Genomic DNA, 13,468 nt, shown 5'->3' with positions numbered 1-13,468 from the left:
GTACGGATAGCATAGTGCGAGTACGCCCTAAGGATTTCTACTAATGGTCCAGTTGGCCAGTTGAAAAGATTTTTACTTGCCTCATAAAAACAACATAAACACTAGCTGTATACTTTTTTTTTTGTTGACAAAATAACACCTCTCTTTTTATTAGACCTGTTTTTAAAAACTAAATGCATGCACACTAGTCTGTCCTTACCAGATGACAATAAATAGATTCAGAACTTTTAAACAAATGTTATTGTAAGAAAGATGATTAAATCATATTGGTGAAGAGAGGTAACGAATAAAACATTTTTTCAAAGTGGGATTGAGATCGATTGGGTGGTGATTGGTTGGATGCCGGCCCAATTGGGTAGTTTTACATTAGCACAGGAAAATGAAGAACTGTACAGACCTACAACACAATACAGTAAATTTAAGAATTTATAAAAATAAAGTCCTAAATAAAGTCTTACTTTATAAAAATGATTTAAGACACCGCAGACAGCCCGAGTCTGAGATCTTGTCCACACGAACATTGATATTTTCGAAACCGCACTTCTATTCTGTGCAGCGTCGCTGTTTGTCCACACGAGAACAGAGTATCGGGTGACTGAAAACTTTGACAACTCAGGCCAGGGTGAAGAATTTCCAAAACTCCGGGTACAGTGTGGTCGTGTAGACACTACAACAGGAGTTTGCGCGTCATAGTGTCAGCATGTTTGCTGTTTTCTCAATTGTGATTGGCCAACACGGCTGGGTTCACACCAAATGCAGAACACGTAAATTTGGCACATTCGCAGCAAACGTATTGCACATTCCACATTGTTTGACCGCAGGATGATACTCGACTTGGATACAGTTCCCACCAAATGCAGAGTTAAGTATCTCGCGAGTGAACTGCGAGTGTCATTAACGCCACTGTCGGTTTGGCGTGCCCTTAACATGTATGACAGTGCATTTTGTCAGTTTCATGAGGATGTACATTTAAAAATATACATAAAAGCAAGGTAAATTCCGTGTACTCGTGGACATGGACTGAGTTTGAGCGCTTACCTGTCTGCAGGAGTGAAGAAGCCGGTTTCGTCTGGTTTCTCCTCGTCGCTCTCCTCCTCCTCCTCTTCCTCAGAGGACTCTTCATCTGACGGCTCCAGCTCGCCCCACGGGGTTCGGTCCACTTCCTCCTCCTCCGCTTTAGCCTGTCCACAGCAGAACACAAACGAAAACAGTCAAACACCAAGGGAGTCAAAAGCATGTCGAACAATACAGAAGTGATATTTTTTTAGCTTGACAACATTTTATGCGAGAAGGAAGTGAAATTTCTTAAAACATTTGATTTCACACAAATAAATAAAACCAATATATTTTTATATAACTAACTGAAGTTTTATTCTAAAATTATCTATATATTTTTTTAAAATAAAAAAACACATATATATTTATACACAAACATACACAAAAAAAATAAAATTATATATATATATATATATATATATATATATATATATATATATATATATATATATATATTTGTGTATGTTTGTTTATAATATAATTTTGTTTATTTATTAATATTCGTTTAATACTAATTCTTTTAAATACATATGTTGCGTATGATTATCTGAATTATTTACACATTATGTTTTGTTGTTAAATTACATTTATTTTAAACATTGTGTATTTTTGTATACATCAGAAGAGCACAGTGTATATTGATTACATTAATAGTAAATGTGACCCCAGAGTGTAACGTTGCACAGGTCTACTTACGGCAAAGGCCAAAAATACATTTTAGAAGTCAAAATTATTGATTTTCATTTTATGCCAAAAACCGTCAAAATATAAAGATCATGTTTCATGAAGACATTTAGTAAATGTCCTTTCAGAAATATATTGAAACTTAGTAATGTGAACAGCCAAGAATGTAATTTAGACAACTTTAAGGGCCGTTTCCTCAATATTATTATTTTTGAACCCCCAGAGCAGATTTTCAGATAGAAATTTCTGTCAAATACTGTCATATCACAAACCATACATCATCTGAAATCTGAATAAATTTGCTTTTCATTGATGTATAAATCTTAATTTCCAAATAATTGACTGGTTTTTAGGTCAAGGGTCACAAAGTGGCCCTTAAGTATAATTTTTCTAATATAAAAAGTGCTGTCAATTGATTAAAAAAAAAGTTAACTAATATTTAATTACCACACTTTATTTTTTTTAATTAATCACGATTAATCACATTTAAAAGACTGAATTGTAATTTTGGCTATTCGAATGTAACATTAATGTAAACGCAAGACAAAAACCATTTAAATTCAAATATAATTCATTATTAGAATTTTTGTTTAACTTTCAACGCAGATTTCTTCATGTAAACAACAAACCCACAATAAACCATCAACATCCTGGCTTGACAGCCATATTTATTACAGGAATAAGAGCACAGGCATGTTAGAGCCATCTGAATTCAAAACAATCAATGCCAATAAAGAAAACATTGATTTCTAAGTTGGATTGCAAAAAAATGACAAAATACAGACATTACAGATGTGGAAATTGGAAAATAATAATAAAGTATTGAACACAAATAATTGTACTCATTGAAAAGTTGTATTGCTGTGAGTTGAGAACATTAATTAAAAAGTAGAAACAATTTTGTTTAGTTATCCTTTCATTCATCCAGTAGCTAAGAGAGTCCAGTCTGTTGACATTATCGGGGGACAATGTGGACCTTTTCTTTTGAATGATGTGAGCTGAGAGTGCAACGCAACCTCACAGCAATTCGTAACTTTTTGATTTAGTGGCTACAGACAACGACGTTTAGGCAGGTTTGTTGCTAAGAAACGCATGCGCGCACGCACACGCATGCAGACCAAGGCCGTGCACAGGGGGGTGGCCCGGTGGCTAGAGACTCTGCCCCTCTGCCCTTATTGGCTGAGGTGCCCCTCTCAGGAGGCACTTGCTCTTTACTTTGCAATCGCGTTGAGCACCTGCCCCTGTAAGGGTCTGTGCACAGGCCTGACAGACACACAGACACAACACGCGTAATGACAGGGCACAGCCGGAGCGACTCCCTTCAGACTCAACACGCATGATCGCGTTCATCAAATTTGCTTAAACTAAGCGTTCTAAAGTATTACTGTATTTCACAAGGATTCTGACACAACAACGCAAAGCATACGCTTTCGCTTTAATGAGGAAACACGTCAAAATTAATGCAACATAGAGGGCTCATGCAGAAAGGCATTGGAATGCGCTGTCTTTGACAGCTCGCGACTTCTTTCTGAGTACATTTACATAAGACACCAATACTCCAATTTTGATTATGATTGTGACTATTATGATTATCATGATTTTGATTATGATGATCAGAGTATGATTAAGATAATACTCTTTTTAAGAGTCTACCATAAAAGCAGTGATTTTTGATTATCTTAAAGGACAACCAAGTCACTAAATGTGGAGGTTTTTCTTTCCGTTCTCCATGCGGTATCAAATTCCATTAAAACAAAAGTCGAAAGTTAAAAATGAAACACCTGAAATTGTGTGAAACTCTGGAGAGCCTGGTGATGCGACATTATTTTATACTTAAACTTGCCTTCAAAAAGTGCTTCCTTTGTCTAATCCATATTTCTTTGCATGTTAAACATGCATCGACCACAACAGGAAATAAAAAAGGCAACTGCTATAATTACGTAAATAATTTTTAACGCATTGATTATTTAAAAATTAAATCGCATGCGTTAACGCACTCATTTTAACAGCACTAAATATAACATTATTTTTCTACCATAAGATCATTTTTAAACACAGTGTGTGTCATCTACTGCTGCTCCATATTTCTAACATTGGACAATATTTGCGTGTCCTGACCTGGAAGTCTATGGAGTTGGTCCCAAACACGTCTCCGTACAGCGGTTTTCCTGTCTCGTCCACAGGAGGTTTTCCCCAACCACCAGCGTGATACCCAAACGAGCAGCCCTGAAATCACACACACACACAGCTCAGTATGAACAAATGACATTTGAACAGTATGACATTTCATAAATATTTACACCAGTTCCTGTAGTAGAGAATAATCTGCTGCTTTTTGGCTACATCAGGTGTCCCGAACAATACACATCACTTCCTGTCCAATTACTCACAACATAAAATGCACACTCTAGTTTCCTTATAGGGGCTTTCTCAAAAACAAATGTTTTCCATCTCACTGATTAGAGTTTCTGCATTATTTTGTATTGTGAAAAATGACCCATTTCCCCTCCACCAATTTTTTATTTTTTTTTTGCATGTGTTCATATTCATAATCGGTTGTTATCTGGAAATAACATACCTTGGAATGTAGCAACTGACCAAGCATAATTAAGTAGTATATGAGACCAATAATACCATTTATTACACGACTGTAGGGAATACTTGACTCTGATTGGTCAGTTGCTACATTCCAATGTATGTTTTTTCCAGATAACAACTGCTGAACAACACTCATTCTGAAACTTTGAATTATCTTGACACTCATTTAATACGTTTAAATGCTTGTCTGTCTCGTTGCTGTTTTTCAATGTCTGATGACATCTTGTGTCTGAATAATGTGCAGGTTAGTGTATACTCCATTCACCCCTTTCATTTCAATCAGCTTTAGATTAGACTATTTGGCGCCATCCTGTGTCTGAATAATGCATAGATTAGTGTATACTGCATTCAGCTTTTTTGTTTCAGACTGCGTTTTTGAGTGTTTAGCGCCATCTTATGGGCCAAGGCTGCTTCAAAAATGCCAAAAATGATTTCAGAGTGCACTATGAAGGGAGCACAATTTTCATTACGAAGTTCGCTAAAACTCTAAAAAATTACTTTGAAAGCATGTTACACATGAAAGAGATCACTTTTTAAATTTATTAATACGCATTTATTTAAAAATCATTCAGTATGGATGTTGGAACCTTGGAAAGGAAGAGGACATAGGGGAGATAACTGGGAGTAGAACACAACCCGGAACTCTACTTCTACTACAGCTCTAGAGGATTAGTTCAACCGCACATGTTTACGAATGTTCGTTGGAACGGCGGATTTGGTAAACGCCAAATTGCTGAACTAAAATTGCGATGATGGAACTTGCGCCCTTAGTTAGCCAACAATTGTTTTAGAAACACAACAATGGATGGTTGTTTTCGCAGAATAAAGCCTTCAGTCTTATACAACAGCGTTCTGCTTTACGTTAGGCTGTTGATAAACCTGTCAGTCTTTACGATGACAACCTCGTAAATGTACTTTATCCCTTTAACATATTTACAACAAGAAATTCTGATTCCCTAATATGCCTATCATGTTGTTCAGTGTTTGTGTGTGCATTTGTCAGACCTCGGGTATGGGGGCGTTGAGGCCGGGGATCTTCAGGTTTGGGTATGATGGTGGAGGTCCGTATCTCTGCATGGCGATGAGCCACGGTGGAGGAACTTTATGAGAGTTCTGCAGAAACGCAAACACACAGCTAACATTACACAGAAGAAAGCAATGAGCACATGCAGTGTGAAGTGTACTGAACTCACGGGTCCGGTGGGCATCCCGAGTGCCACCCGCAGCTCATCTGATAGATCGCCCGGCTTCTTCTCCTTCAGCCGCGTCTCAAACTCCTTACCCTGAAAGATCATTAACAGTAGCAGCATATTAGGAGATTATTAAAAAGTCATGAATGCATAAAGCACTATTTTGGCCACACTACATTTTAAGCTACAATTCTTGCTGTTGATAAACCCTCAACTAGATTTTTGTCTGCTCCAAATACACAAAAAAATGCTGTTTTGCTGTTTGTTCAAGCTTCTTATACAAAACTATTTGAAAACACAACTCTTGAGAGTTTCTTTGGGACAACTTCATTGTTTTATATTCAATGCACTTTATAAAGTAATTTTTTTTATAAAGTTTATAAAAAGTAATCCGTTAACTACAGTTTAAGGTAAAATTCTCACTCTTAATAAACCATTAACTACATTTTTACAGAAATTACAATTTCAAACGCTACATAAATGTAGGAATTATTAATTATTACTATTCAAATGTGGTATCTGAAGTATTGATCAAATGTGCATTATTTGTTTTTGCACATGATTTAATTTTAGGATCTTTAATACAAGAATTTCTCTATGTTTTCATTCTGTTTTTGACAGAGTACAATTGTTGAAATCAAAACCATAAACCAATCTAATTCAAGCACTTTCAAGGACCTGTGTTTATTTTTAAATAATCTCCAGGCCTTGAATCCAAGGCCGTTTCTCAATATGCGTTCTTGTCTGTACTTGCGTTCTTGTGTCCTCGTGAAACGTCATCAACCGTCGCCAAAGTACTGTTCCAATTTAAAGTTCACATCTTTCCAAGTACACATGAAATTCCCGGATGTGTACTTCCTCTGGCCTTTAGCCAAGGATGCATCGAGAGGTGACTTGTGCGAACTTTCGGAGCTCAGGTATCCCAGAATGCATTGCATTATAACCAGCGAAAGCTAATGGCGGAGGAGGAAACCCGCACGGTTTTAAAAATGCTCCTTTACTGTGTCACAAAATAAAGTTTTAAGAGTTTTTCAGGCGAGAATGTAGTTGTTTTTAACTCGAATCGGCAGTTTATTCACAAAAATAGCGCTTCTTTAACGATGTGGCTCAGCTTATGCGGACTCCGACAACCAGCCTGCCAGCGGGAGCTCCGTCATCAGCTCCCCAGCCAGAGCAGCTTTACTTCGGCCAGGCCATCTCGGACGTACCGCTGGATCTCGTCTCTCCATTGTAGTTAAAACATGATATTTAATACATCTTGGGAATATTTAACTGACAATTTTTGGTCTTATAAATCTATTATTTGTTCTCAGGTGTATTATTTCGGCAGTGTTATTTTGTTATCTTTTATATTTATTGTCTTTAATTATGTTACCGTGTTGTACGCTGTTTGTCTGTGTTTACCAAATTGCTTGACGTAATCTTTACTTCTTATCGTGTGTATAATTACCATTTTAGTTTAATAAATCTGCTAATCAGACACGTGTATAACTCAATTTAATTCACATTTATATGAATGTGTACATTTTCTTAAATCAAAAATGTAGATTTATAACATTAATATAATATTTATTAAATCATTTTATTGTTAATGTACAGTGAAACTGATGAATCCATGGTGAGATAAGTGACGTTATGAAGTACACTGCTGTTCCATTTGAAGTACCACCTGACTTGGCAAGTCTGAACTTCCTAGGACGCAAGTCCGAACTTTGCGTACTTGGTATTGAGAAACAGCCCATATGTCTGAAATTCAAGACTTGAGTACTTTCAAGAATTGTGGGAACCCTGAATGGCATTTATTCCTGTGGAGGAAAACTAAACTTTTGACAAAAAAAAAAAACACGTCTGGAATCAGCAAGACAAATAGCCGGTCATCGGCAGCGGTGGATACTAATGTGTAAAATATGTGTAAAAAGTAGACCTTTCAAAAGTACTCATGAGTAGTGAGTATTACGCTGTGAAATGCTGATGTGTTTATAGGAAATATGTGCATGTGTGTGCAAACGTAACGTTCTCTAGTGCAATTAATTATTAAGACTATTTAGCGATTTCATCCCTTTAGGCACAAGATGTCAACATGACGTCAGATTGATGTTGTTCCCCAACGTCGCGGGATGTTGCATTCTGTTTGGAAATGAAAATCAGTTTGACGTCAAAACTCATTGTCAGGTCGACGTCAATGTGGAACGTCGGATCCAACGTTACATTTTGGTTACTTTCCAACGCAACCTAAAAATAACCAAATATCAACATTTAATAATGTAACAGGTTGACGTTGTGTTGACGTTACTGCTATAAGGTCTATCAAACATTGGATTTTGGATGCCATACCTGACGATTAATTTTCAGTATTTGACATCAATGTAATGTTGGCTTGATGTTAGTTATTGGTCACTTTCTAACACAACCTAGAATCACCCAAATATCAACGTAATTTCATGTCGTTATTGGACATCAAACTAACATTGTCCTTATATACTGGCGACCTAAATCTAACCTAATGTTAATGTCTTATGACATTGTGTTTCTGCTGGGACATGCAGCCTAAGCAGTCATTGCGTGTAAAATATTGGACATCTTCTTAGGGTGCTTTCACACCTGTGAATCAATTCAGTTGTTCCGAAACGGGGATTAAAATGGTTACATTGTTGCTCTTTGCTCTTGGTGTGGTTCGCTTTCACACGGCAAAGTTTCTAAACGCACCAAGAGAGCTAAAACAAGTCACGTGTGAGTAAACTCTCCTCACATTGGCTAGTCTCATGGTTTATTTTACAGAGTTCCCCTCAGCTGTCAAGGCAGGAGGTGGTGGTTTGGTGGTGTTTGACAAGGTGTGCGCAAAGTGTCTGAAGAGAAAGGAGGGATGCGGTGGGGAGGGGTGAGAAGGGTGCGTGACGTAAGTGAGGACCAGGAGGGAGACGCACGATTTGCAGGAAACTCCTAAAACGTTCGGGAGACTTGGGATGTCTGGAATGACCTCCCGCCCTACTCATTATTCTAATAGCCGTATGCCTATTACATATCCATAAAACACTGTAATATAACCAGGCTCGAATCATATCGCTTTCTCACTACAATCGATTCGCTCCAAAGTTCGTTTCAATTGAGCCGAGATCGAAGTTCCCAAACAAAAGTCTAGGTGTGAACCCACCCTTAAGCCTCCTTTCCACTGCACACGACAAGCGACAGACCGGAAGTCATTCATTTTCATAGGAGAACAGTCACGGAGCTGCGTGGAGTTCCGATCATCTCTGTATGCGGAAAAATTCAGATCCGAATTGAGCTGCGGATCCGTTGAAATATTTGAACTCATGCAACTAGACCGTATGCGACCGGCCACGGATGTGATGTATTCCAGTGTTGTACAAGCAGGTCCGTGCGCGTGAGATGAAAATTAGGTGTTTATTTGGTTATTTTTTTTAATTATAAAAAGTCTATATATATATATAATAAAAAAACATTTCTGTTCATAAATGCAAGTAAGAAAGTAATAAAATTATATTTTTAATGTTGTCTCCACATTCCTTCCAATATTTTCGCGGTTTAAGAGTTTCTAGTATTCATTCGGTCATTAAACCATGTAAACGCACAGAGAGTGAAGGCTCTTGCTTTAGCACTCGTTTATTTCGGACACTGAGAATCATCTTCCCCACCCTGTGGTGCACGACAACACTAAAAATACTGTGTGACTGCCACAAGGGGGAGTATTCCCCCTAGTATTTTTTTCCCACTCCGCTGTCGCCACTGGCTTACATGGTTCAGGATCTGAAAAGCTACTCACCGATGAATTTGCTCTTCAGTGTTTAGACTCTCAATAATGACTTCAAACCACACTGAACTGAGCTAAACTGAACTTAAACACTAAAAACTGAACTACCCTGATCCAGTTACTATGACCATTTATGTGAAGCTGCTTTGACACAATCTACATTGTAAAAGCGCTGTACAAATAAAGCTGAATTGAATTGAATTATTCCTACAGTCGTGTCCAAATGTCGTGTGCAGTGGAAAGGCGGCTTTAGACACTTTTAACGTTTTCAAATGGTTTGCTGCATTTATAAAGTGTCTTGAAATTGATCAGTATGATGAGGTTTACTATCTATATGTGATTTGATTGGACAGGAAACAGATTTTTTTTCTACCGAGTAGAAAAATTAAAGTAGTGACTGCAGGTTGAAGTAGTGGAGTAAAAGTACAGACAGCACAAAAAAAATGCACTCAAGAGAAAGTAAAAGCATTTATAAAACTACTTATTAAATTACAATTCCTGAGAAAAACTACTCCGTTACAGTAGTTTGAGTGTTTGTAATTTGTTATTTTACACCACTGTTCATCAGTGATGCCAAGTATGCAGAAAAGAGTCGAGTCCCTCACCAGCCAATCAAAGCATCTCTATAATGTGGCTCTATAAAAACGTCAGTAACTGGAGCGTACCTCATAGTAAAGGTCTCCGTGGATGGTGAGTTTGGGTTTGATCTGCCATTTGAAGAAGGCGTCGTGCAGCTTCTGGTAGTCGATGTCGATCTTCCCCATCTTGGGTCGAACTTTCTCTCTCATCTTGGTCTTCATGGTTTTGGCATCTTCCTGCAGGGAGAGGGACAGATGGGTTTTTACACTATTTCAAGTCAAATTTACATTTTTACATTTCCGACTGTTTAACAAAATATAATCCAAACCGTTTACTACGCTCTTCTAGTGCTGGACTTTTAGAATTTTATCCTGTAAATCTGATGCGATCTGGCGGCACGTCTTTTAGCCATTATGCTCCAAAAATTTGGAACTGTCTCCCCCTTGAAGTGAAAGAATCACCAAGTATTCATGTTTTTAAAAAGCGTGTTAAGACACATCTTTTTAAAATTGCGTATGATTAAACAAGTTTGTTAGGTGTACGCATTTTATCTATTTTGTTGTAGGTTTATGTATGTAATGTATGGTGTGTGCCTGCATATGTAAGGACTATTGTGTGTGTGATCATGTGAATATATACTTACATTTTGTGTACATGAATGTTTTTATTTCAGTATATGTGATAAGTTTTTGTGGTCTATTTTAATGCTTTTGTTGTTGTTTGTGAGGCACTTTGAGTTGCATGTATGTTGGAAAAGTGCTATACAAATAAAGTTATTATTATTATTATTATTAAATTTAAGCACTTTTTAAAAACCTTCCAGGTGCGTTAGGTAATTCACCACACTTGAAATGTGCTGGAAAGCTTTGAAAATACACAAACACACAACCGATGTCAGAATTATTCACTCTCCTGTGATTTTTTTTTCTTCTTTTTCAAATATTTCCCAAATGATGTTTAGAAGATTCAGGAATTTTTCACAGTATTTTTCTATAATATTTTTTCCTTCTGGAGAAAGTATTTTCTTTTTTTATTTCGGCTAGAGTAAAAGCAGTTTTTAATTTTTCTAAAACTATTTTAAGGTCAATTTAAGCTCTGCAGAGCTCCAGGAATTGCGTTTGGACCCATGCCTGCTGAATAGAGACGTCAGTGAAGCAGCAGAGTTTATATGAAGTCGCTTCACTAGATTATAAACGTCAGTCAGGAACGCTCTCATAAAAAAACAAGACGAGCGCTGGAATAAAATAATCACAAATCACTGTCAGTCCTCAAGGCCACAGGAGCGCGCGTGTCATGATGTAAAGAGAGCGGAAATACTGAGCTGCTTTATGCACTGATTTACTCAATGCTGCCAAACTGAGGGGTGGAGGGGGGCATAAATAAAATCACATTTGAGCTTTAATCCGAGCATCAGAATGGGGAAGAAAGGTGATTTAAGTGACTTTGAATGTGGCATGGTTGTTGATGCCAGACGGGCTGGTCGGAGTATTTCAGAAACTGCTGATTTACTGGGATTCTCACGCACAACCATCTCTAGGGTTTACAAAAGGGTTTAAAATATCCAGTGAGTGGCAGTTCTGAATGCCCCGTGTGTGCCAGACCCATTACAGACCTTGTACTCTTCTCATTTTTAACATTTATTTTTAAACTCAAAGTTTTTATAACTATGTGCTCTTTAAAGATAGAAAAATATTAAGTATGTACCAGTGTGAAATAGGAGTGTGTGTATATATCATTGCGTGTTAGTTTGTGTGTTGACCTTCTCTTGCAGGGCTTCCCTCATCTCCTGGATGCCGGTCCTCCTGATGAATTCAGGCAGCTCAAATGGGGGTTTCTCGATACCTCTCTTCCCCTGCAGGTACTTTCTCTTGAAGCACCAGTGGCGGGGGACGGGGACCGTGTTTCTGGTGGCCTTCAGGTGGACCAGCAGTTTGGGCTCCTGCGCAGTCACATCGTGCATCTCCACGACATCAGGACGAGCCACCAGCTGACCGACACAAGACAGAACAACAATGAAGGATGATTATAGGCCTGTTAGATCGGTTATCTTAGCCATTTCCCCTTAACATGGTGGCTAAGGGGGACCTATAATGCAAAATGACTGGGTTTAAGCACAGTTGTGGGGCAGGAGTGTGCGAATATCACCAGTGTCTAATGGTCAAAATGTATTGACTTTGTTTTTATAATCACACTTTAAAACAGAAACACTTTGATCTAGGGCACAGGCATCAAACTCAGGGCGTACTCACACAATGCTATCCGAAGCGTGCCCAGGCCCTTTTCCTGGATCATTTTTTTTTTGTTTTTATTAGAATATGCAAAAAGGTACATAAATTGGGATCATACAAATACAAAAAACATTAACAAAACAAAAAAAAACAAAAAAAAAAACAATATAGTCAGGTACTGTTAGGTGTGTGTGTGTGTGTGTGTGTGTCCATGTAAAGGTAACTTAGTGGAAGGTCAGATTACATACATTAGGAACAATATCAGCCAATAAATGAATCTAGTCTCGCAGATATAAGTAAAACAGATACAAAAGAAACCAGTCAGAGTTAGGGAGTAACAACTATGCTTAGTAATGTATAATAGAAATAATGACAGTAAAAAGAAAGAAAGGACAACAGTACTAATAAATGACAATGATAATAAATCACAAGTACTACCCTAACTACTACTACTGCAGAAAGTTACTTATATTACTATATAATTATTAACTACTATTGCTGCTACTACAATCACAACCACAACTATTACTACTATAATGTCTACTACTGCTGATACTACCACAACAATGACTACCACTACTGATACTACAGCGTCTGCTACAACTAATACAACGTCTACTACTACTACTACTACTACTACCGCAATCACTGCTACTACAACATCTACATCAACGACATCTACTACTGGTACTACTACACCAACAACGATTACTACTGCTACAACGACACTTTTACTACTTCTGCTACCACTATACCAACGACATCAACTACTACAGGAACTAATACTTCAATAATCACAATTACGATCGATACTACTACAATGACTACTACTACTACTACACCAACAACGACTACTACTACTACTGCTACAACGACACCTTTACTACTTCTGCTACCACTATACCAACGACATCAACTACTACTTCAAAATACAATTACAATCGATACTACTACGATGACTACTGCTACAACTACTACTACAACAACAATTACTGCAACCTAATAATGATAATCGTATTAATACTTATATTAATGATAATGAAAAGATAACAGGAGGACAGGTCAGAACAGTGATAATATTAATGATAACTTTTCCCGGATCATTTGAGAAGTGGGAGTGCTCTGAATCAGGCTCAGGTGTGGTTTAGTTGGCTGGCCCTAGGTCAATAGCTTCTTTACCCCCCCAACATTCTTTAAAATCAAGCGGCAACCTCTCGCTCTCCCTCGTGAAGCCTATACGGAAGTAACTGAGACTGCAATTCATTGACTCGCCTTTGGGGGCGAGTCAATGAATCCAGGGGCCTCATGTACGAAGACTTGCGTTGAACTCACACTAAAACATTTTGCACGGACAAAGCTGTAAC

The 13,468-nt window shown here is 37.7% G+C and overlaps 1 protein-coding gene across 1 annotated transcript in view; it reads right to left on the bottom strand.

Moving 5' to 3' along the window:
* sf3b2 (splicing factor 3b, subunit 2) overlaps positions 1 to 13,468 on the bottom strand; it is a 43,238-nt gene that overhangs the window by 9,874 nt on the left and 19,896 nt on the right. The window contains exons 12-17 of the mRNA NM_001105277.3: positions 11,636 to 11,863; positions 9,963 to 10,112; positions 5,532 to 5,621; positions 5,344 to 5,451; positions 3,859 to 3,966; positions 1,039 to 1,181 (exon numbers count right to left, since the gene is read on the bottom strand). Of these exons, the coding sequence (NP_001098747.1) occupies positions 1,039 to 1,181; positions 3,859 to 3,966; positions 5,344 to 5,451; positions 5,532 to 5,621; positions 9,963 to 10,112; positions 11,636 to 11,863 (827 nt within the window). The remainder of the gene's footprint in view (positions 1 to 1,038; positions 1,182 to 3,858; positions 3,967 to 5,343; positions 5,452 to 5,531; positions 5,622 to 9,962; positions 10,113 to 11,635; positions 11,864 to 13,468) is intronic.

Source organism: Danio rerio, chromosome 7 (genome assembly GCF_052040795.2).
Source record: "Danio rerio strain M-AB ecotype USA chromosome 7, GRCz13ab, whole genome shotgun sequence".
NCBI classification, from domain to species: domain Eukaryota; kingdom Metazoa; phylum Chordata; class Actinopteri; order Cypriniformes; family Danionidae; genus Danio; species Danio rerio.
The sequence above is the reverse complement of the archived record's forward strand: the minus strand, read 5'-3'. Positions and strand labels throughout refer to the sequence as shown.